Genomic DNA, 24,549 nt, shown 5'->3' with positions numbered 1-24,549 from the left:
ATCATCTCTGTTAAAAATAAAACAGTGTTCATTTTGGGTATAAAGATACCCTGGATGTGGGGCATTTCTCTTTTGGCTGTAGAAATCTTAGAGCCATTGTAAAATTCTGATTCTGCTCACTTTGAATGCAGCAGCATTTGTTTCACACTGAGCTGAGAACAGAAGACCTCTGATGTAGGAAGACTTCCTACCTCTGAGACCCTCCATAGAAAGAGTTGGACTGGCAACAGTAACTTCATTTCTAGATAATTTTCTTCCAGCGATGATGAAGCAACAGTGGATGACTGAAGCTGGAATTTGAAGAAATCGTATCTGGTGACTTTTGTGTTTAACAGTATCATGGCAATTTGCAAACTGCCAGGTACAAACCCAAGCATTTTAAGGTTATTTCTTCAGAGCATTTTGTCATTAGGATGACTGTATTCCCTACCAGTTGTTTTTCAGGAAGTTGTTAGCTCAGGAAGATTGGCAGACAAGTGCCCTGCTGGTGCCAAAGCAGTGATTCTTTGCTTACTTGGTTTGTTCCTGTCATCCTCCAAAGAACTCTCAACTTGTTTCACTTCGCAATGTTTTATTTAAATCTCAGTGAGATAATGGAGCATGGGAAAAGACCTCCTATTTCATGGCTGAGCCTTCTTTCAAATTTGCAGGCTCAAACAGAATTTTATGTGACCCTTTGCACTGCCTGTTCTGTCAAAGCTTTGGGCACAGCCTGCCCAAGTGGTCAGTGATGAAGAGATCTCTGCCATGATTTCTGCAGGATTAGCAGTGGTGTGAAATTACAGCTGTTCCATTAAAAAAAAAAAGAAACAGAGAAACACACAACAACTCGGTTTTGTTTAAAATCTTTTTCTACCTTACTCCTCATGCTAATACATTTGTGACAAATATTATTTTCCCAGGTGACATTTGTACAGTAGGTCTATAGGAAATGTCAGCCAGAGAAAAAAAATTGTGCATTAATCTGCATTCTGAAAGACTTCTCATTATTTCTCATCCAAACCAGGAGCTTACTAAATAACAAAATAGAATGCACATAATTAAATAATGCGATTAAACTCAAATAAAGTTAGGGTCATCCAGAAATAGCAGAGTAAAACTGCACACCATATTTATAGGTGTATATATGATTCCATTAAGAAAGATGAGGTATTGATTTTATTCACACTTTATATTCTTCTCATTCAAATCACATAGTGAAGAAAAAAAAGAGAAATTAAGATGATACTGTGCTATGAAACAACATACAGAGATGAGTCCAATGGAATCTGTCAGGGGTCATCTTTATGAATCCTTTCAAAACAAATTTCTCTATGGGAACTGCAGTAGGGCCAAAACCAAAAGTTCAAAAATTTCCCCAAATGTATGAGATTTTGAATATTAATGAGGGTGATTTCTTGATCTTTTTATCAGATTAGATTACATCTAATGTTTGCAAGAAATTATTTCCCAAATTTTTGTTCTGAAAGGAGAGACGATGAGCAATCATTCCTTGATGACTTTCTTCATACTAGTAATGATTACAGCAGCCTCCAGTTACTCATCGTTTATCAACTCTTTCTAGTTTTCGTCAGTCTTTCTCTTACAGAAACTCTTCCCTACCCTCAATTGTCTCGATGATTATGAGCAAATCCAAGGATGGATCCTCAGGGGGAACGTCATGGAGAGCAGGGGAACTCTGTACACAGTCCTAGGCCCCTAAAAAACGATGGATGCCCACTGTGCTTGTCCAGTCCAGCCTTGTCTTGGGACTATAAAACTGTGCAGTTTCATAAATGTGCTGGTCCAGAAACTGAAGCAGAATCTGACACATTACAGAGCCTCTGTGCAATTTTCTTTAGCAAGACAAATTACTGCAATCTATTAAAGGGATTTTTCTTCATCTATTATTTTAACAAGGAAGGCACAGAATATTTCTGATACCAAAATCAAGAAGGGTCCTAGGACAAGAAGCAACATTCTTTTGACTGTCTTAAAAACAATCCAATTTAAGCTTAGAGCAGAGAACAGAAGGTACCCAGTTCAAGAGGTTAAATGCATCCCCTCAGGGAGAAGGGCATGTGTGACCTGGATGCCAACATAGAGGGAAGAGTCTTTAAAGTTTGGAACCAAGAAAGAAGGTAATTGCACAGCAGCTACTAACAGAACATAATAAGTAACTTTGTGTAAATAATTTCAAATAAATTAGAATACACGTGCATGTGGACAAGTGGCATTTATCTAAATATTAGAGGCACTTTCATAAGTTGTAAAGTACACACAGTCATTAAACACCAAGAAATGAGTCTGGGACAAAAACCTTTCATATCACTAAGAACTTAAAATTAATTATTTTTAAGTTAATTATTCAGATAATTTAAGTTAAAATTCAGATAAATTGATATTTAATCCTTAGTCTGTTGAACAAGTAAACATGAATGAAACTCAATACAATTGCAGGGATTAGTAACCGAGAGAATATCTAAGGAAGGAGAAATCATCTCTTTCGCTAATATGCCACAGATGATGAGAAATGGTCTTAATTTTAAATAATTTGAAGGACGTTTGATGCTACAGTAGGGAACAATCAAGTAATAAGAGAATTTTCTCTGCCTTCCAAAGGGTTCCTCTTTATCTTCTATATCCTGCCCAGATTCACTAGTCAGATCTGACTATGAATATCTATTTTCAACCAAACCCTTCTATCCTGTTGGTCTTCAGCCTCCTGACAGTATTTTTATTCTATCCTTGTATCAAGGACTTTAGAGAGAGCATTTTGGAAATTGTATTAAACTATAATTTGTTTCTTCTTAATTTGTTATATTTTTGACATGCTGAAAGAAAGTTGGAAATTACTTACAGGTGTTTATGAAAGGAATTATTTTTTTCAACATACAGATAGCCATCAGTCATAAAGAAAATTTCTCCTTTATGTACCAAATCATGAGCAACATGCCCAGAACATCTTAGACATTTCAGGAAAGTGCTTCAAAAGTCTATGTTCTACAAAAACTATGAGAGTCTGACATAGAGAGTGATCTTTGCTGAGAGGAGCAGCAAAAGTGCTGGCTGTAACCGTGAGGGCAACTTTGCTCATAAAAACAAGTAAAGCAGAAGGCACTGAAGTTACTCACATGGAGTTGCAAAGGTCCAGGTGTGCGTGTGATGCACACCCCCAGCATCTCCTCTGCTCCACAGCAATGGCAGCAATGTCAATAATGGACACAGCCCTTCCTATGTGCCTGCAAATCCACAGAAGAGAATGCTCTGAAGAGTCTTGACAAGCAGTGCCCTGGGAGTTACTTTGCTTTCAAGAGGCTGACTGCATTCTTTGTGCTTTTGGCAGCATCACTAAAAAAAAAAAAAGAAAAGAGAAAAAGGCATTCTTGGAACTCAATTTTGTTTTCAATTGTTGAAAATTGTTTCTGAAAGCCTAAAGAATACAGCTTTGCATGTGCTAGACAGGAACTGCAATGCTGAAAAGATCAAAAATTTCTTTGGGCTGGTAAACTGAGCAAACACAGTATGGAAGTTAAAGAGAAAACATCTACAGAAACTATGCTTTTAGACATTAGATTTTTGAGAGAGGGCATGTCTTAGTGTAAAAGAAATTTAACATACTTTTCCATTAATTTTTTTTAATAAATTTTAAATTCGCTGTGCATATTTTGGGGTGAATTCAAAATTTAACTCAAATTTGAAAAACATAGCTAGCTTGTTTCTGTGATATATCTACCCCTTCCCTTTTTTCTTTTTATCTGTTTCTCCTGTTGACGAAAAGTCAACAACTTTCAGTGTAGTATTTTTCCAGTGTCACAAATGTGACCTTGATCACCTCCTCTTCTGTAAAGTCTTCAGAACATTCTTGTCACAGCCAGCCATACTTTTCCAGAATAATACTAAACAGATTGAGAATTTATTCAGTCTTCAGTTCTAACTATATCTTTTTCTGCTCCCTCTGATCAATCTGTCTTGAGTGCTGCTTTACCCTGGTGTATTGTTTTCTTTCCTGCCCACATTTCTGAACAAGTCTATTTAGATAGTCTGTTTCATCAATTTTAACATCAAACTCTATCATTACCTGTTTTGCCTTAAAAAAAAACAAAACCCAACTTTGTGGAATCCCATAACATCCTTACTTCAGAGCAGCTGTCTACCTAGTAAAATAAAGACATAACTTCATTATCATGTGTCAGTATCCCTGGTTAGCTAAACCCAGCTGGCACTGGAAACAATATCCCAACAAAGAAGGGTGCAGCACGAGCTTTGAGAGGCAGGAGGGCACAGGATCCTTTTCCCAGGATCCTTGGAAACACTGTACTTGGTTGTGCAAAGCCAGCACAGCCCTTCCTCTTCATCTGACCACATCAAATAAGGAACTGCTCTTTCCTGAGGGCCTTAGCCAGTGTTCTAGACTGGAAACTTCTTTCTTCCTAATTGTATTTAATTCATGCACTGTCTCTGCCACTGCAGATCTCACCTACTGTCCTGGAACAAAAGCAGGAGCTGTGAGTCTGATTAAATACTTAGTTAATTATTTTTATCCAAAAATAACACAGTGAAGTATCATAATTTTTTACTAAAACATTTTCTGCATTGTTTAAGTAATATCACTTATTTATCCTCCTAAGAGGATAAATACCCTGGCCAAATCAGGCAGAAACAGAGGTCATCTCTTTGTGATGATGTTTCTCTCACTTATAAAAAGGCATATGACATCTCAGTGCAGAATTATGACACAGTCTTCCCTGTTTGGATGTTTCCTTCTCACTCTTCTACTTACTGCTTTACATTCTGAAATAGTTACATGCAGTCTTTACCCCTTTTAAAAGCCAGAGAGAGTCCTATGGTTGAGTGCTAAGCTTTTTCTTTTGTCTTTTTAGTTGGTTTTTTGTGGGGTTTTTTTTTTTTTAGTTGAGTATTTGTTGCTGCATTTTAAAGTGGCATTCAAATCTGGAACACAACACACTGATGAGCTGCTAGACTTAATATGTGCATATAAAAACACATATATCTTTATATATGCTAATCCATTTAGAACACCCCTTATTTAGGAAATGTATTATTAATTATAATCTCACTAACTGCAAAACAACTAAAAATCAATGCACTATGAACCATTCTGAAAGTAAAAGTATTCTATTTCCTAAAAATATTTGTTAACTGGTATGAACTCTGAAACATCTGTTTTTCCTGACTTTCTTTATTTAGAGAATAATTCTGAAAATCTCATTGATTTTTTTTTTTTTTAATTTCCATCACATGATACAATAATTGAAAGGAGGTCATAGGACATGTTTTCAGCTTGTGAAAAATGGCATGGCTAAGTGAGAAATCCTTTATGCTAGCTGAGAATCTAGCCCCACATTTCTAAACATTACTAATTTACTGTTTAAAACAAATTTTTAATTTAAAGAGTATAAGCCAATGAAATTTTTAATATATACACCAGAACCTGCGAAGAATACTGCCTGTAATTACAAAAATGAAGGTCAGATTAATACCTAATGCTGGTTTTTGCTAAAATAATTTATGGTCCTTCTAGACAAAAGAAACACAAATGATTTCTTATCTGCACTCTGGAATGCAGCCTAATACAATGCTACATGGGAGTTATTTTTTTGCAGTGGAATTTTTACAGGAAAGTATGTAGGGAATTCACTGAAGAGGAGATGCTGCCATACTACGTTGAAGGCTGAAATAGTCAAGCTAAGAAGCAGCTGTGTGTAGTGTTCATAAAGTAGTGGTGAGGGGACAAATCACATGCAATACGTTCAAAAAATATTGTGGCAATTGAAAATAAATGAGTTAAAGGTGAGAGGAAGTTTTAAACACAGAGAAGAATCCAAATGTGCAGCGCAGAAAATCACTCTAAGGGACTGATTTCAGTGATATGGAATTTAATAGCACAGAACACAAAATAACCTATTTAGGGACTAAATGTGGAGAATGTTTCTGCAAGATCAAGTTAATTTCTGAGTAGGCTCAATTTTCAGAATTACAGTTAAGTAAATATCTAAAGCCTGGAGAAGGAAGTTGCAGTACATGGGAATGACAAGTTTTAGTGACAACTTCAGAGCCATGGAGTCCACGGCACGTTATACAGGACCACAAGTTCCTTCCACATGGAACAGGATTCTAATTGCAATCTTAGACTAAAATAGTATAGACTAAATATAAATAGACTAAATAGATTAAATAATAGACTAAATAGACTAAATAGACTAAATAAATAGACTAAATCTTAGACTTAGTCACAATATTTACACTTTTCTAAGTCACCTTCAGCGTAGGTAATCTCATCCATGGCAGGAAGAAACTGGCTATGTCTGTATTTGCTGTCTTTTCCCATTCCCTCTGATGCTCTGGCAGTTACTCCTGTGCCAAGATGTGGGATTTGTAGGGCTTGCTTTGACTTTATCCGTGGCAAAACAGGTCTGAAGAACTGGGCTGAACAGTCACTGCTTTTTAACTTCAAATTTGGCTACTGAGTTTGTGTGTTTGCTGGAATGTTCTTTATCAGTGTCATAATATTAAATGTTTTAATTTAATTCCCCTACCAGCCACAACTGGTATATCATATTCTATAGCAAGTAACATATACTGGCATGAAGTTTTTTCCACACCAAAATCTTATGGGGATTCTTAAACAGAAATCCTCTGTTCTCCTATGTCTAACTGCTCTGCTGGAATTTCCTTCTCAGAAAAAATTCCTTCTTCCAGCCTCAGTCACTCCTTTATCTCAGCTCTTGCAATGCTCTATAGAAAAGGTCAGCTCTAAGCAACACTACTGTGTATCATTCTCTCTACGTAGTGCTGGATCTCTCTTCTCATCTCTGTTGGATGCAGCAGTGCTGATTTCTCTTCTTTCTGAAGTGGCTTAGGAAGAGCACTCTTCTCCATTTCAGAGTCTGCTGCTTTCCTCCCTTTTTATTTAGGGAAGAATAAAGCATAAACATAGGCACCTTCTTCTAACACAGCACCAATTCCCTGGCACCCAAACATTCAAATCAAAGCCACCACTATTAATGGGGTTTTTCACAACTGAGATAATATGCTAACAGGATACTTTGTGTTCCCCTCCCTGAAGAGAAATGCCAGATAAAACTGTTACTCTGTTTAAATGGTGCCTGACTGAAGATCTTGTTAACATCTTGAACAGAAAAAGCAGTAAAAAGATACTGCCTTTATCAGGATATTCCCACCTGGCAGTTCAAACCTATCCTACCGAAACTAGCTGAGAATACAAAGTGTGTTTTTGTGTTATATCTGCCCAGGACATCTCACCTATTCTTCAAAACCACCAGGCACTGTACTTGGCAACACTGAGATCAGTCCACTGGATATCCCGTTGCATTTATCTGCATTTTCATTCTTCTTTTCTCACACAATACACAATACCCAGCCTGACTGTGTTTTTCGTCTGTTTTCTCTCCACAAGTTTATTCAACAGGTTTTTAATCATTTATCCTATTCCACTAACATTAGTTATGATTCTTCTTCACATTCTAACTACTGTCTTTAAATTTTTCGTCCTCCTCCACACTTCCTGATCTTTCTTCACTAAGAATTCATATTTCTTTAAACTACTTCTTCCCTGTCAGAAATTTATTCTTCTTCGCCTTTTCTTTCCATCTTTTTCTCAATGTCAATCTTTATTTCAATCCTTATCTTTTTCTGAAAAGTCATCCTCAGTTTCCACATACATGCTTTTCCAAAGGATTTTTAATTCTTAAAGTGATATCCTTGGTCTTTCTAATGGTAAGTTTGAGGTCAGCTCAAAACACTGATGAATGTCTACAAATTTGCACTAAAGGCACAGCTTGTTACAGTGCATCTTTTGAGGGTTTTAAGTTTCTTCTTGCTTAAGAAGTTCCTTTACTGAATTTAACTGTATCACTGTGGAGAGGCTTAAATTTCATTTCTTAACATTTAATTTACTAGCTATGAGTATATATTTTGTTCTTTAAGGTTAGATGAGATGAGTCAGCTTTGTAGTTGGTGTTTTTGTAATACAATAAAATTCTAGTCAAAATAAGCACAGAACAAGGTGAAGACACTGTATCACAAAAGAAGGAGCCCTCTACCTCAATGAATAATTTATTTGTGAACCATGGAGGCCATAAAATCTGAGAACAATAAATAAATATAATCCGTACCACAAAGCTGGGGAGTCCTGAGTGTGGTTACTCACTTGAGCCCAAAGACAGTGGTAATAGTTTGGTTCTGACTGCCCTGCTGAAAGCTCCAGGACTATGTTAATGTAATAAAAGCTGTGATTAGATCCCTTCAACCTCAGGTGCAAACAAAACACTGCAGCAGAAAAGTAGCTGTCAATTGTTTCTAAAACAACCGAAGAAAATATGTAGAACATGTTGCTAATCCAAGCTGATGAGAAGAATGTAGAAAATTAAGAGACCTTTACTCCAAAAAGATCTTCAGTGGCTGGAGGCAGCGAGTGTAGGAAATTTACTGTGGGCTATAATAATTGCTGTCTGCCCTGGGAAACGGCATCAAGGCCAGAGCAGTCATGGCTCCATGCAAGCACATCCTCTAATTATTGAAAAACCTGTGTAGAGTCTCAATGTTAATCAGTCTCTCAGAGACTTCGGCTTTATGTGGTTAGTGCAGATTTATGGCATTTTTCTTTTCTTGTTATTAAAACTGATATTTCACAAGGAAGAAACTATCTCCAGACAACTGTTAAAATGCAAAGTTTCAGCCATAAAAGAGAACTGCAGAATTATTCTGAGACTATTCCACAGAGAACCCAAACAAGAAGGGTAAGAAACAAAACATCAAAGATACACAGAAAAATGGGAAAAGATGAGACTTTAAAATATTAACTAAAGACGCAACAGTTGGCCTATGGATTCAAGAGGTTATAGTGTAATTAATTAAGTGCTTGTTACAATTAGGGAAATAAACAGCGCATATGCTAATGCAACATGAATAATACATAACTATAAAAAAGTAAAACAAATTGAGAGGTTTGCACAGTCACATTACCAGAGTAATTTGCATTATTGTATCAACGATGTACTTAAAAAACAAACACAGAACTTCAAAAATCTTTTGCAAGGCCACAGTTTGCTTCCTTTTACTACTGCTGCAATAATAATATAATGTAGAATTTCTGATTATTCCACTGAGATTGTTCTTTACTATATTTTGGTCCCTAATGGTGAAGCAACTTTGAAATATTATACACAGTGGTCTTGGACAAATAATATGTTTAATCAATATTTCACATTTTCTACCAGCTGGGTCTGCAGATTTCTGGAAAATAAAGTGGAAAAAGTTGTGTGTCTCAAGATCTTTTCTCTTGCTTTTACATATTACATCAATCCCTACTTTCCAGAAGTACCTGCCACTTCATAAATAGATGAACCCTGGGAGAGTTCACAGAAATGAAACCATAAAAATTGCTAACTTCTATGTCACTGACAGGATTTGAGAAGGACTTGGAGGTAGGGAGGCAATAGATGTGTTATTCACACCTCATTTGGTTGTCGTCATTCTGAATAATATGAAATAATAGATCTGATTTGTCTACAGGTTTTAGTTTACTGACAGTGGCTCACTGTGCTCTTCAGTGGCCTACATTAGTATCAAAATAATCTTTCTAGAAAGATATGCACAAATACTGCATAAAAACTGACCATAGATTGTACTTGCAACCCGAGAGTGGCACATTTATTCTGTCTAGAAAAAGACTGTGCCAGATACCCAATTATCTAGATGGGAACAGGAAGTTCAAAAGATGTAACTGGAATAAGCAGTGGGAATGCCTGAATCAGTGCACAAGACTGGAAGCAAAAAAGGAGATGCAAACTGACACCTGACATCAGCTCTTTATTCCATTTATGATGCTAATACTTGAAAAGAAAAGAAGGACGAAAATACCATGGCCATATGTGTAGGAAAGATGGGGAATCATCTGAAGTACAAAAAATTGTGTGCAAAAGCAAGCAATGTGTTCAAGAATTCTCTTATCAGCATAGAAAGCTCTTAGATATAAAGACATCTGGGACATTATTTTAGACTAACTTGCAGCTGTAACTTTAACTGTGATAGTAGGAAACTTATATTGTGCCGTGCACTCAAAAGTGAATCACAGCTGCAGATTTTACTACCTGATTTACTCTGAAGGTGCTGTCAGTTGCAACAATCAAGAGACATTAAAGCATGTGTTTTACCTTCTGTAGATTTTGACCAACTCACCACCAGAAAAAATATTTCTCATTTTGAAATTGAATTTGAAAAAACACCAGCTAATCCTTGGAGGAAAAACATGTAGTGGGATCAGTTTTTTATTCCCAGAATGACTTTTGAAAAATGTATCCACATGCGAAGTAACTTGGCTATTACTAATGCAACTAATATTGCAATAATTGTTGCAATTGTAAGTAAAAAGAACAGGGGAAGCATGGAAAGGTGTGTTTGTGAGCCAGTCTGTGCTGGGTTTGGCTGGGATACAGTTAATTTTCTTCACAGTGGCTGGTCTGGGGCTGTGCTTTGGATTTGTGTTGATTTTGTGTTGATAATACAGAGATGTTTTCTACTTTAGATCTACATATTCCTACTAGTGTGCATTTCTGTTTCTTAGCATTAGCTACCACTTTTTGCCTTAGTAACAAGATCCAGAAAAATCTGAAGGCTTCCTCACCTTTTTATAATAACATCATGATGAAATGCAACTGTATGCAGATTATATAAACATAGACAGTGAAAATCTAGATTTTCACACTTGTTTCTCTATCTGCATAATGGTACCTTTGCACTTTAATATTTACATGTTTCCGGCACATTAGTTGAAAAACATGAATAACTGAGTTTTACTGGGTGAATTATGAAATGCCATCTTTAAAAAATACAGTACTCAACAGTAATTACTGCAAACTGCAGTATTGCTCTTATTACTTAGATTGTCTTAAATCATTGCTACAGAAATCCTGTACTATTATTTTTTAAAGGATGAGAAATGCTTGATTTGTATACATACATGTAATTTTCAATCCCTAAACTTTTTTACCCCACAGAAAAACTAACAATAGTTAATCAATTTTACTTTTAAATTAATTTTCCCGCATTTTATTTTATAAACCATCTACAATTTTAGGTTGATACCCTACCTGTGCCACTACTTTTACTAGACATTGTAAGTGGTGTCATGATGTGTCTTCATGTACATAAATAAGTGATCTGAGATGAATGTCTCTTGACTGAATTTTTCCTGAGATGGACAAAATACATAATCCTTATTTACCTTCTTCATGGATGAAACTGTGCCATAAGCTGTAGGACCTGCTTTTCTGGGCATGATTGCCAGAGTTTCTGTGTGTTGTGCTGTCCTGTTTGCCTACTCCCTATCTGTATGAATGCAGAATTTTGTCCCTCTTCAAAAGAGGGACAAAATACTGAGAAAAATATAATAAGATGAAGACAGCAAAAGCAAAGGAGTGCTGTTTTAGGAAGAAGGTCCATTTTGCTGTGAGTTCTAGAAAAAATATTTAGCTGTAAATGATGCAAAGAAACACCAATACTTGAAGGAAAACAAGGCACGAGGAAGGAGAATCATCAGCTCTTCAGAAACAAGCCAGACAACTGTGTCTCACATTTTTTTGTCCAGCTCATAGTGTTATAATCAAGGTAGGATCTCTGCAATGCCTGTATTTCATACACTTCAGTCACCACATTTCTCTGCTAGGATACTTTAAGGATCTTTGCCAATTAATTTGCAACTAAGAAAAGAAACAAGTTTCTGACAGCTCCTGGGGATCTTGTCTTTGTAGAGTCTTTCCTGGTTGGACAGCAGGGACCCAGCTCGTGGGGGAGTGTGCAGGACAGGGAAACTGCATGCTAAGGCTCTGTACAGAAACCAAAAGGCAGTGCCTGAACTCTGCTCAGGTTGAAGAGGGTAAGGATTCACTATGAGGCCTTAGGGAGAGTTCAGATGCAAAGTTCACAGGCTGGACAAGAAGGCAGCTGTTAAAATTACAAAACTAGATTATTCGAACGTTACAATGTAGGTCATTATAAACCTATATTATGCAAGATTCTTAACCCTGACTTTGTTTAAATTGTTATGGCAGAGGAGGCTGGTTCTGCAAAGCAGAAGCATGTTGGCTGAATCCTCCATACTGGGTTCTGGAGACCAGAAATTCCTCTCAACAAATCCAACAGCAAAGACAGATGGGTGCTGACATTACAGTGTATCATCCAGGAGGATTTAATGGTGAATTTCATTATGGACATTAGCTTCCTGTATTTCTTGCAGCGAACTCAAATTATTATATTTAATATTGCCATAATCCATCTCCCAGCTGGGCCATGTTACTAAATTACAATTTCAGATCAGCTTGTTCCCATGTACTTAGCTCAAACTGTTTAAATAACATTGTTCAAACAAATTATCATTAATCACCCTATAATAACATCTCTCTGGCAACATTTAAGACAAAGCTGAAGACTGATGTTGTTATGACATAAAGGTTATAGAATCATGGAATGTTAGGTGTTGGAATGGACCTTAAAGATCATCTGGTTCTACCCCCCTGCCATGGGCAGAACATCTTCCACTACACCAGGTTGCTCAAGGCCGTTTCCAACCTGGCCTTGAGCACTTCTAGGGTTGGGTCATCCATAACCTCCCTGGGCAACTTGTTCCAGTGCCTCACCACCCTCAGAGTGAAGAACTTCTTCCTGAGATCTAACTTAAATTTCATAAGTTTCGTATCACTGCCATTCCTGCCAAAGAATCCCTCTCTGGCTTCCCTATAGCCTCCCTTCAAATACTGGAAAGTTGGTACGAGGTCTCCACACGACCTTCTCTTCTCCGGGCCAAACAGCCACAGCTTTATCAGCCTGTCTCTGTAGGGGAAATGCCCCAGCCCCATTATCAACTTCATGGCTTCCTCTGGACTTGCTCCAACAGCTCCATGTCCTTCTAATGCTGAGAACCCCAGAACTGTACACTGTACTCCAGTTTATGAAGGTTTTGAATTCATGGTCAAGTCCCAAGAAAAGCTGCCCTTAGCATTATCGCCTCTGAAGTTGAGTGAGAGATTTAAAATTCAGAGCACCTGTAAATTTATGGGAAATGATGGTCAGGATAGAGCAAGATAGACAACATGCCTGAATTCTCTGCATCTGAGGAAACTGTGGTGTAAAAATGCTACACAGATGTGTATTACAATTACAATAGTGTGAAGTTTGTCCATGGAAGAATGCCAAGAACATCTGTTTTCAATAAACAGCAAGCTCTCCCAAAGCCTAATTCATGAGAAACTGTCTGACACAAAGCTCTGTTTCACATTTAGGGTAGAATGTGACTCAACAGTGTGGGCCTTGTGGCCACCACAAGACAAAAGCATTTACGTCAAAGCCTACTGCAACTGCACGTAGACCCAGTTCAGCTCTTAGCATAGTGATAATGCCTTCTTCAGGATTTATGGCCCTTAACTTTCATTTCCAGCTGCTGTCTTCTGTTTCACTCTCCAAAAGGTTTTACTTTGACCAGATAAGCAAGCAAAATAAGGGTAAGGCTAGACTGGACCAGTATTAACTTGAGTTACTCTTAGATATCCCTGCAGTCTGAGGGAAAATAAATATCACCTTCAACTGTGAACACTTTGTTTTGAGGCAGATCCATAAAGAATGAGTGAAGCTGTTCTAGTGGCTTTTGCTGGGAAACTCCTGCTTCCCTGTTCTGGACATCTTGCAGGCAGCTAAAAATATTCCTCCTCTTTGCATGGTAGTGAAGAAAATCAGGCAATTGTTTCTGATTCCAGTAAAGTATCATTCCAACAGCAGTACTTCACTGAATTCTCCAGCTTCATCAGTTCACTTACTATTTTTGTATTATCTGGTAATTTAGATACAGTTATTGTAGATTCTTCTGCCTATGTTAGATATTCTCTGTACTCCCCAGAGTTTTGTATCCTTTTTTATACTCCTCCTCTTGTTTTTATCAGTTGTCACCTATTGTGCCTCAGTATTTTACTCTTGGGTATTTCAATTATATATGAATGTGATGTGCTTCACAGCAGCTACTTTCCATTTGCCATCTAAATATCTTTGTACGTGAATGTAGTAACCTACATTTAACTTCACAAGCAGTTGTGCAAATCTACTGCATTACAGCTTTTGGGTTTTGGTGTGGTTATTTTGTCTGCTTGCTTATATTTGATAATTGATTTCTAGATGGCTTTTTTTTCCCTCTGCTTTCCAAATCAAAAATAAAATGGGGAAAGAGGAAATAAACAACTGGTTAGGAAAGAAGTCACAGAGCTGATTCCTAAACCTGAAGGGAAAGAGGCTATCTTGGAATATTAGAGGGCTCATCTCTAATCATATTGGCTCCCTTGGTGGTATTCATGTACTTAAGCTGACCAATTTTTGAAGTTCCATTACAAGACAAAGTAACTTGTCTGGTCTCAATGTCTTAGCAGAAGTAGTAATTATTTGCAAAGCATTGGTAACACCTCACCAGACTGATTTTCAGAAGTGCTTTCATCCCACAATTAAGCAGAAAATGTTTTCCCTGTACTGCTCTAAATAAGACACTTTGAAAACAGAGAGGCAAGATCCCTGCTCTAGTATTGCCTACAGAGATAAAAGCCAGGTAAAGAAGGTGGCAGGCATATGAGCTGGCATTAACATTTACATGAATATCCTTTCACTTCTTTTCAGAAAATATTTGCAAAATCTGAGACACAAATATTTGTCTGATATTTTGTAATTTTTTTAATATAAACACACTGAAGAAAAATCAAGTATACCTCACATCATGCTCCCCTATGCTCCTTATACACTATCACAGGGTAGTGAAATAGAATTTAATATCAAGTTCTTATAACATCAAGGCTGGGCTCTAAGTCTTACAATTATATGAAATAAGAATCAGTGCACTACATTTTCAAAACCATTTTTCTTTTTATTTTTATTAGGGTTTTGGTTTTTTTCCCTCAGCTACTTGTCAGATATCTTTGCCTCAATCTACAATATTCAGAAAATGTACTGGGTAGAAAACATTTGCTGAAGAAAAATGACCTGCCCACAAAGCTTACAGCTGACCACAGAAATTTTAAGGGTGTTCTCAGTTCCTAAAGTTACTTCACAGATCAGATAATGATCTGCCCAAACTCATAAGAAGTAGGGGGGCTTTTATGGAAAAATGTATTTTGGACTATTATAACACTTTCTTAAGGACTCATCTTGCTGCTTGAATCTAAAAATATGTTTAATATAAAATGCCAGTATTCAGAAAAACATACAAAACAATAAGTATATATTCTTGCAGGGAAAAAACTCCCAGTGCTAGAAGAACAGAAAACAGCTCCATTGGACAAAAATGTTTCATTGAATTTATAGAAATAGTACATCATATATGTTTAGATTTTTGCTTTTTTGAATCACATGAGCACCTAACATACCTTTTAGACTAATTTGAAATAATTTTAAAAGTAAATAATTTGTTAGGACTTTTTAAATCAATTGTTAACCCATGATTTGAGTGGCAGTCTGACTAATCAGGAAAACAGCATGAACAAATGGTAAGTAAATAAAAATCAGAACACATCAAGAAATAAATGTCTGAAAAAAACCCCATTAATGCACTAGGGAATTCTCTGACTTCAAATCTGTGCAAATACAGATTGAACCCTAAGATGTGTTGTTATTGGTTAAACAATTTTAATGAAATATAAAGACCTATGTGCTCTTAAATGGATAATTTATGTGCAATGTTATTGTCTCCCAAGGTTTAATTAAATGTTTGCCTTGTGGCTAATCAGCTACAATTAATAAATGAAGCCTATATTCATGTCACTGATAGGGAATGTTAAAATGGCCTCTATTGTAATTTCAGTATCACTTTTGTGTCTGGTTGATAACAATAATCTAAGGTATGAGAAACTTCCACAAAATAATTTGATAGGGACACTATGAGAAAATTCCAGTAGTATAATGGACAGGTTTATCACAATGCATAATTTCAAGTTCAGTTTAGAGGTAAGAACCCAGCAGTAGTAGATGTGGAAGAATATGCTTACAAAGTGCTTTTCATCCCCAAAGTTTCCAAAGTTCAATTTAAACACCTACTCTACCAAAAATGGAGCAGCATTTCTTAGCCTTATGGATAGAAAAGAGTTTACACAGTGGAGCATAAACACCCCTTAATCATCAGACCTCCTGAACCCAAAGGATTTAAACTATCTCTGGCATGACACACCTAAATATTGTCTTCGATTATGTAAGAACAACACATTCTTTTCCTAGACATGACCTTTCCATGCCTTTTGATCCCTGCTACTTTAACTTACAAACCCCTATTGGTAAACCTTTAAAATGTAGGTGAGCCTCTGGGTACTTTCCCACCTGAATACATCCTATAAATCATGGGCTAAAAGAGAACTGGCCAAAGGCAATGCTGGCTGTCACTGACAGTGTTCCAGAAGTCATCTAGAAAGAGAATTTTACATCTCCCAACCTCAAGAGGCATCTGTTCCCCATAGTTAGCATATTGTTATTTGTTATTTATCATTTACACTGCACTAGTGCACAAAGGTCTGAGCACTGTGCTCCATCCCAAAATGGGATCTGTAAATAGTTGCTGTTGCCTGTCTGTATCAGTGTTTTAGATGAGATGCAATGTGGGTGAACAGAACTAGAAAACAATAATGAAAGAAGAATTTAATAGCAATTAAGAACAAACATTCTTCAGGGACCAAGTGGAAAACTTTGGAGTTTCCACTTCGTGAGGAAAAAAATAATTTGTCAGCCAGCTGAATACGAGCATCTCTTGCTGGCAGTCTTTCTTATTATCTCAAGTCATTTTTTCCACCAATTTAAGCATAATTTATCATACAAGGAACAGAACTGTACAGGATAATTCTACTGTCATTGCTTAAGTCATTCATTTTGATTGCATCCCCTTTGATTTAGTTAGATTCTCATTCAGCCACAAGCCATACCACGTACAGAATCATGAAATCCACTCAGAGTCTGAAAGGCTGTAAATACTGCTGTCTTCCATTAGGATAAAGAAAGGCATAATTAATTGCAGTACAGTAAGAATATTGGCTGCATATTTTGTTTCAGGAAATGAAAACTTATTCAAGAATAACTTATTTCTCTTGGGCTCGTAAAGACATCTTTATCTGTACATCACTGTTCTTTTACAAAGGCTTCCATTTATTACAGAATGGAGACTATACAAATTAATGTATTAGAACTATTTAGCTCAGTTCTCCATGAAACATCTTGTCTCACCATACACCAGAATAAACAGGTAATCACACACTGAATACTGAAAATACAGTAAAGTTTTCTAAATGTGATTGCAGTGGCTTTCTCTATCAGTTACTAGTATCAGTTCTACACATAAAACATTTTTTTAAATGCTCTATAGGATAAACAGTCATAACCTAATTCTGATTACAATTTTCCATTCAATCATAAAGGAGACCTTCAAACTCACTTGCCTGAGGCACTGAGAAGCTCCAGGTCTTTGACGCTCATGAAAGAAAGATAACAATCACTCTTCAGGGGAGAGAGATTTTATTATACATACCCCGTGGGTTTTTTTTATCCTTTATCAAACTGCACCTTTGTGGGCCTTTAATTTCTTAATGGGTTGTTTATCCTTTCCCCCATAATTCATGATGATAAGCTAGATGTCACAGAGATATTGTTATGGTGATGAAAAAGTTGTGCTGATGAGCTGAGTCAGTGATGTAGTTTGATTAACTTTTTATATAAATCTTTCCAGACAGCTTTCAAAAGAAGGCCAAACAAGTAAGTTGACAATATTACAAATGTTTCAGTAGGTGAAAATCCATCTGATGCAGACCTATAAAAATTCCTGAAATAAGTAAACATTGCCACAGAACCAGTAGGAGATATTGATGGGATAAATTTCAGTTTATCATAACATGTAGAGTGCATGCTGGGGCATTTTTGCCTGTAATGCATGTAGAATATAGGGCCTACAATGGAATGATATAAAGACTTAAGGGTATGACTTTTGGAAAGCAATATTGCTTGCAATTCTAACATTCATGACTAAGTTTATTAGGTGCTCTCAGGCAAATGCAAAGAAAACCTTTGTACTCTGATTGCTACCTGGTAGCATGCTTAGCATTGCCCCCCTCCAGTTCCCTGGTTTTATATTTTTAACACTTTGACTATTCCTCCTTTTTTTTTTTTTCCCATACTTTTCTCCATGACACTTTAGTTTTCACCAAGCCTCTCCCTCTTTCCCCCTTTCTAAAGCAAAGGAATGGGGACACTTCAGGTTTGGGGGTTTTTTCTGTACTGGGCTGGTTGGTAAGTAATAGGAAAATCAAAACTACCAAGGACCAAAGATGGACAGGTAGGCAGAAGTCAAAACACATTATAATGAGCAGTATTCAAGTATTTGGTATTCAAGAGTGTCCAGATTAGTTCTAGTACGTTTTGGGCATTGCCACATTTAAGCACAGCAATTCCTTTTGCACGTAACCATTAAATATTATGCACAAACATATTTCCTAAGGGTAACAGCTCCTCTAAATGATAAGTACATTGCTCTTTTTGTCTAAGTTACATTTTTGAATATGCCAATGTCTGAAAAAAAATTTTCAGACATATAAATTCTTCACACAGTTTTTGCAAGGAGTATCTGCTATAAAATATTACCCTTCCTTGGGCATTATTGCTTACAGAATTGGGAGAAAACCAACTCTAAAGACAGGAACAAAAAGTGTTAGCAATTTAATTTTTTTTCCATGGACAGACATCCTTTCCCTTGCAGGCCAAACATTTCTAGGCAAATTATATTGGTGCTAGAACACAGCATTGTAATAGGAGTTGGTTTCATCCTTAACCAGAGAAAGGCTACTGCCTCTTCATATTACTGTGGAGATATAGACTCCCTTTGATTCTCTGCTAAAGAGTGCTCTCTCTAACTTACATATTGTTTGGCATGCAGGATCCTTTGAACACATCTCCATAAAAAAAATTCTTACTTTGCTTCCAAGTCAAATGAATTATATATGTTTAACACAGACCATGTAGCCATGGTGTAAATGTCTGCTTGTGAAGTACTTCAGATATCATTCCAGAATATTATCAGTAATTTTAAGTCTCTTGGTTTATCTTTTCGGTTTTCTTTGTTAGTTTATGTAAAGGATTCAAATAATTGTTTCATTGAAGTGTTTCATCCAAAAAGCCAAATGATAATAAGTCAAATGCTTTACGGAAGTCTAATTAAATTACATCAATAAGTGAAACCTGCAGCCTCATTAAGAAAGCAAAGTCTGCTTGCCAGGCTCTATTTTTCTTCCAGGATATATAGATTCTTTAGCAGAAGCCCATAGTAATTAGAAATATTTTTCTTCTTTTAAATTATCTGTTAATTGAGTTAACAATATTGTCTATTCTGTACTTTGCCTGATCAATGTCACATTGGTAAACTATTACTATCCCATTTATTCTTTAAAGGTATTAGAAAAATACTAGCTTAATCCTCCTTAAAAGAATCTTAGTGTTCGGGAACATCTGAATATTAATTTGATAGACATGTTCATTCCAAAAGCTTTAATGACAGTTTTCTTTCAGTAACTGAACCATTCTCCATTATCATTTGAATAAAAAACAACTCTTCAATACTTACAACATAATACTTACATCAGCTGCCATCTTCCCAAATGGACAGAACAAATATATATATCTTTAACATTTGAAGTTTGTCACTGATTAAGGTTAAAGTGCTCATCTTCATCTCTTAATAGGTTCTTCTCACTATTCAGATCATTCTCTGTATTCCACACTTGCAAAAACCTTCCATTTTCCTCATTTTAACTCTGTTGACCATATGTATATTTCCCTTATAATCTTTTACTTCCCACACTAATTTTCTACAATTCCTAGCTTTCAGTGTACAAGTATGACACCACATTCTTTCTCCAGTTTCACAGATGTTTGCCTTGCAAATCACCCTGGCTTTTCAGCAAACATATTCCTTAGTTGTGGTATTATGGCTGTGTGGGTACCTGTGCTATCATCCTTAAACCACCTCCAATTAGTATTCCCCCACTTCAGATTAAATTTCTTCTCCCAACAGACTTACCTTATAATGGTATTCACCTTATAATAGTATTCACCTTTATAAAATTCTTTCAAAGGATTAAGTATATGTATTATTGGCTTGGACTTAATTCTGTTTGCACATAACAAATGTGATCAAATCATTATCAGTTATACCTAAGCTATGGCTAATTTTTAGTTCTGTGATCAATTCCTTTTCATCTGACAAGATGAGGTCTAATATAGAATTCCTCTGTGTTGGATGCAACATTTTTTGAGTTAGGAAACTGACATTTCAAATATTTTGAAATTCCAAGTACATTTAAACACTGGCAGCATGAGACCTTCAGCATGTCACTCAAGACTGAAATCCACTCAGTACAGCAGTGCTTTCTCTGTATGTTGTGGGTGGGTAAGGCATAGGTCATGCTGTTCTCTAGTGTGATTTGATATCAGCTAAGTACCCTGTCAGCTTCTGACTTATCTGCCAGAACATTGACCCATAAACATTCAAGATCCTTTGTTTCCAATTGCCATCAACTCAGAAACAGGTAATGCCATTTTTGAAGTGCTTTCTGTCCACTTGTTCCTTCCAAAATAGATTATAGCAATTGATTCTGACATTCCTGTTTTCCAAACAGTTGTAGCAATAAAAACTAGGTCAAATCTGTGCTAAAAAAATGATCTCCTGCTGGTGTCGAGTTTCCAACAGGAACAGAACAGTCACTGAAAAATCTCTGCTCTTTGTATTCTGTAACATCCCAGTTGTGTTTCTCTTGTAGTTTTCAGTTGCATTTAGCAAAATCTCATTGATTCCATCTCAATATTCCATTTCTGACCAGCTCCCAGACATCCTAGCAGGCCAGTCCCTTAGGACAGCTCCTTTGTGACAGTAAATTAAGCAGCAGGCTCTCATCAACAGAAAGTGACAACATTTTCCACAAACCAAATGCCTTCATGTTCTGTCACTTACTCAGAGATTCAGTGTAATATTTTTTCTACTTGCTCTTTCCCCTTGCTCAGAAGTCCTGAAGGATGTCAGAGAGGATCAGAAGTCCTGAAAGGATGAAGGGCAACAGAGATGATGAAGGGACTGGAGCATGTCTTACAAGGAAAGGCTGAGGGAGCTGGGGCTGTTCAGTCTTGACAGGAGATGACTGAGAGGAGACCTCATCAGTGTCTGCCAGTGTCTGAACAGGGGATGCCAAGAGGATGGACCAGGCTCTGCTTGGTGGAGCTGAGCAACAGGACAGGAGGCAATTGCAGAAACAGGAAGTTTCCCCTGAACGTGAGGAAGAACTTCTCTACTGTGCAGTGACTGAGCACTGGAACAGATTGACCAGAGAGACTGTGGCCTCCCTCACAGGGATGTTCAGGGACAGCCTGGACACCATCCTGTGCGGTGTGCTCTGGGATGACTCTGCTGAGCAGGGAGGTTGGACCAGAGGACACACTGTGGTCCCTCCCAGCCTGAGCCCTTCTGTGATTCTGTGGAAGAATAAAGCCCGCTCAAGGCAGGTGCCCATCTGTCATCTGGGAGACTGCCCGCACTCCTGAGGTATCCATACGATCCTGGCTCTTTGCTTGCCAGCTTCAGAAACTCGCTCAGCTTGAAGGCACGCTCCCGTTCGAGGCAGCTCGTTCGGAGCTCACCTGAGCTCCAGGGAATCACACCGACACCTCGGGCTGTGCCGATTCCTCCCAGCCCCCCTGTTTTCCAGGGCCTAACCCGCCGGGAAGGGCTGGATGGTCCCTGGCCGCTCCCGGGAGCCCAGCCCTCAGCGCCGCCCGCCCTCAGCGCCGCCCGCCCCCGTCGCCATGGCGAGGCCGTGGCGTCCCGTGAAGGGCCGGGCGGGCAGAGAGCTCGTCCTGCGGCAGCGCCATGAGCCCAGGTCTGTGCCCCGGGGAGCTCCGGCCGATGGCGGCTGTGTTTGATCGGTACCGGAGCCAGGGGTCGGGCTGTGTAGCGGGACAGGTGAAGGGGAAGCCAGGTGACAGCCAGGCAGCAGCAGAGGGCGGTTCTGCTCCCGGAGCCGCAGGGAAGGAGGTCTTTCAGGACGCGGGTCAGGCCGGGGCCGTGACCTCGTCCGGGTTACTTGAAACAAATTGCATCTAGCACGCTAGCCTTAGATTTCAAAACCTCATTGTTTGGCATTTTTTAAATCAATCTACTCTGTTACTTTCAGTGTACTAAAGCAGCATGCTGGTAAGTCTATCCTGTCACACTCTGACGTCCTTAATTTATCTTACGAGGTGCCAGGTAGCAGCATATTCACCTGCGAAGACAGCCGTGTGTCATGGCCATTCCTGCTTCCTCTCCTGCTTCCCTCCCTCCCTGAGAGATCCTCAGCCTCCAGTCAGTTCTGTGCATGCCTCAGAAAATGGGTGGGAAGAGCTAAGAGGCAGCCAGCAGGTTTCCCAAAAGGTGCTGGGAAAGGCACCACTGCAATCAGCTGGTGTTTTGTCTTCGGCTGCAGTGCGCCTGGGAGCGATTCCAGTCCATGAGGAGGTTCCCTCCATCGTGGGATTGAATCAAGCACTTCTTTAGAAACAAACTGCACCAACTCATCTTTCGCTGAATTCTGTGTGTGTTTGGTTAAGTAAACGAGACATGGCTTGGGCTCTAGAATGAAGGAGCAGCATGTGAAGTGTTCTTTAAATGACCAGCAATGAAATTGACGTGACTGAAATAGCACGGGTTTCAGAGGGATGTGTTGCTGGTGCCTTCTGTCATGTGTCTGGGGTTGTAATTTACCTGTAAGAATCACAGGTACCTTGGAAATGAGGGAAATATACCCTCCATTTCACTCTGAAAGCAACCTCCCACCTCTAAAGTAAAAGTTCAATTGGCATTATTAAGAAGCAGTTGGGTTTTTTTCTCTCCCAAGCACTGAGTTTGAAATAAGAGCCAGGGCAGTATTTTAGTCCTGATGAGGCAGGAACGTGCTAAGAAAAACATCTGCTTATGTGCCTCATGTGAGACCTGTGTGCCTGACAGCCTGCTTTCCCAGACTTGATTTCTGTGGACTGGGAACATGGAGCCAGTGAGCCAGCAAGGAGTTGTCGTATGCTCCAGCCAGGTGCCATGTGGCAGTCCCCAGATTACAGGTCAACAGTCCCCATCAATAGCTTTTCGTGGTTGCAGTGGCTCCACCAGGGTCTCCTTTCCCCCTCCCTTTTCTGCCCCATAGCTGCAGTCAGCCCCCCTGCTTTGCCAAATTCATCAGCTGCCAATAGGGCATGGCTGTTTTCATTTTCCCACTTAATACCTCATAACAAAGAAGCTTGTAGAAAGCTTTGCATCTTCTCTGGGCTTCAATATTGTTGTTCCAAAGTTTAATTACTATTTCTCACTGAATAGCATCTTCCTAAAAAGGGATTTTCCTTTTTATATAGCTTTTGTAAGCAAACCTGTCATTCTCTGAGAAGTGTAATCTTTTCTAGGAATGAATTACCCATATGTTTTTATTCTGTTGATATTTTATTTTCCAGGACACGCTTCTGTTAAATTTGCTGCCTCTAATTGCAGATCAGTTTATTTATAAATAATATCCTTTTTCTTTCTGTAAAAAAATGTTATTAGTACTAGGCCCTAAAGGAATGACTGAGGAGAAATATCTTGTCATCTTTTCAAACTATAATTCTCCTTGTTATTCAATTCTAAGTAACACAATTTAAAAAATTACTTCACTATAACCACAGCAAAATACTGCATCAGTGAATTGGCTTTTGATCCCAGAAAGGCTAATATATAAAATATCTGCTAGTCTGATGCTAATCATTTAGTAACAAATTGACTCATATCTAATACTTATTTCCAAAAAATAAATTTCCTTTTGCTAAATGTAGCAAATAGTTAAATTCTTTTTCCCCCTCTTATTATATTCTGTTTTTCCATCCCTATTAAAAGTTTATGCCTTCAGGCCTACCAGCAGGGCATGCAATACCTACATTAAACCAAATTTAAAAGTAAGGGTGCTCCTGCTGCTAACGTCCTCAGATCACAGACATGCAAAATGAAGGAACTGGCAGCTGAAACTTTAATGGTGGGAAGTGTAGACTGAATACTTGGGGAAAAAACACAGTAGCTCTATATGACAAAAAAGTCCTATTAGCATTTATGTACTTCAAAATGACAAGCTAGACGATTCTACATAACTGTGGGGCTTTTGGCTTTTGTTTTAAGTAAAACCCTGTGTTGTAAGTGTAGCATTACTTACATTTTTTTCCTTCAAAAGATTGTTGCTATTGTGATTATGTAGGATTTTGAATGCTAGCACAGTGCCTGTTGTTGCTTTGCACCCTGTATATTCCATCATTTGTCCACATTCTGTATTAAATTAAAATATTATCAATACTTGGACCTAGACAGCTCAAAGAAGCACAGAGAGGTATGATTCCTGAATCAGCCATCCCTGTGCAAATCAAAAGCACCTCAATGAAAGAGAGAAATCCATGGAAAGTTCAGTAATGACCATTCCTTTGTGTTATGTCCTACTG

At 37.9% G+C, this 24,549-nt stretch overlaps 1 protein-coding gene across 3 annotated transcripts in view; it reads left to right on the top strand.

Moving 5' to 3' along the window:
* TTC29 (tetratricopeptide repeat domain 29) overlaps positions 1-24,549 on the top strand; it is a 228,690-nt gene that overhangs the window by 89,492 nt on the left and 114,649 nt on the right. The window contains exon 1 of one of the 3 annotated variants that reach the window (XM_085058203.1): positions 12,189-12,217. The exons of 1 other annotated variant lie outside the window; for it this stretch is intronic. Coding sequence is in view for 1 of the 2 variants with exons in the window: in XM_085058200.1 (XP_084914326.1) it covers positions 21,932-21,941 (10 nt within the window). In the remaining variant the exon portion in view is untranslated. Of the gene's footprint in view, positions 1-12,188; positions 12,218-21,585; positions 21,942-24,549 lie in introns of those variants that run through there. One more of the 3 variants, XM_085058200.1, reaches the window with a different exon arrangement.

The sequence above is a fragment of the Lichenostomus cassidix genome, chromosome 4, assembly GCF_008360975.1.
Source record: "Lichenostomus cassidix isolate B80296 chromosome 4, HeHo_3.0, whole genome shotgun sequence".
Classification (NCBI taxonomy): domain Eukaryota; kingdom Metazoa; phylum Chordata; class Aves; order Passeriformes; family Meliphagidae; genus Lichenostomus; species Lichenostomus cassidix.
This window is presented reverse-complemented; position numbering and strand designations above follow the sequence as displayed.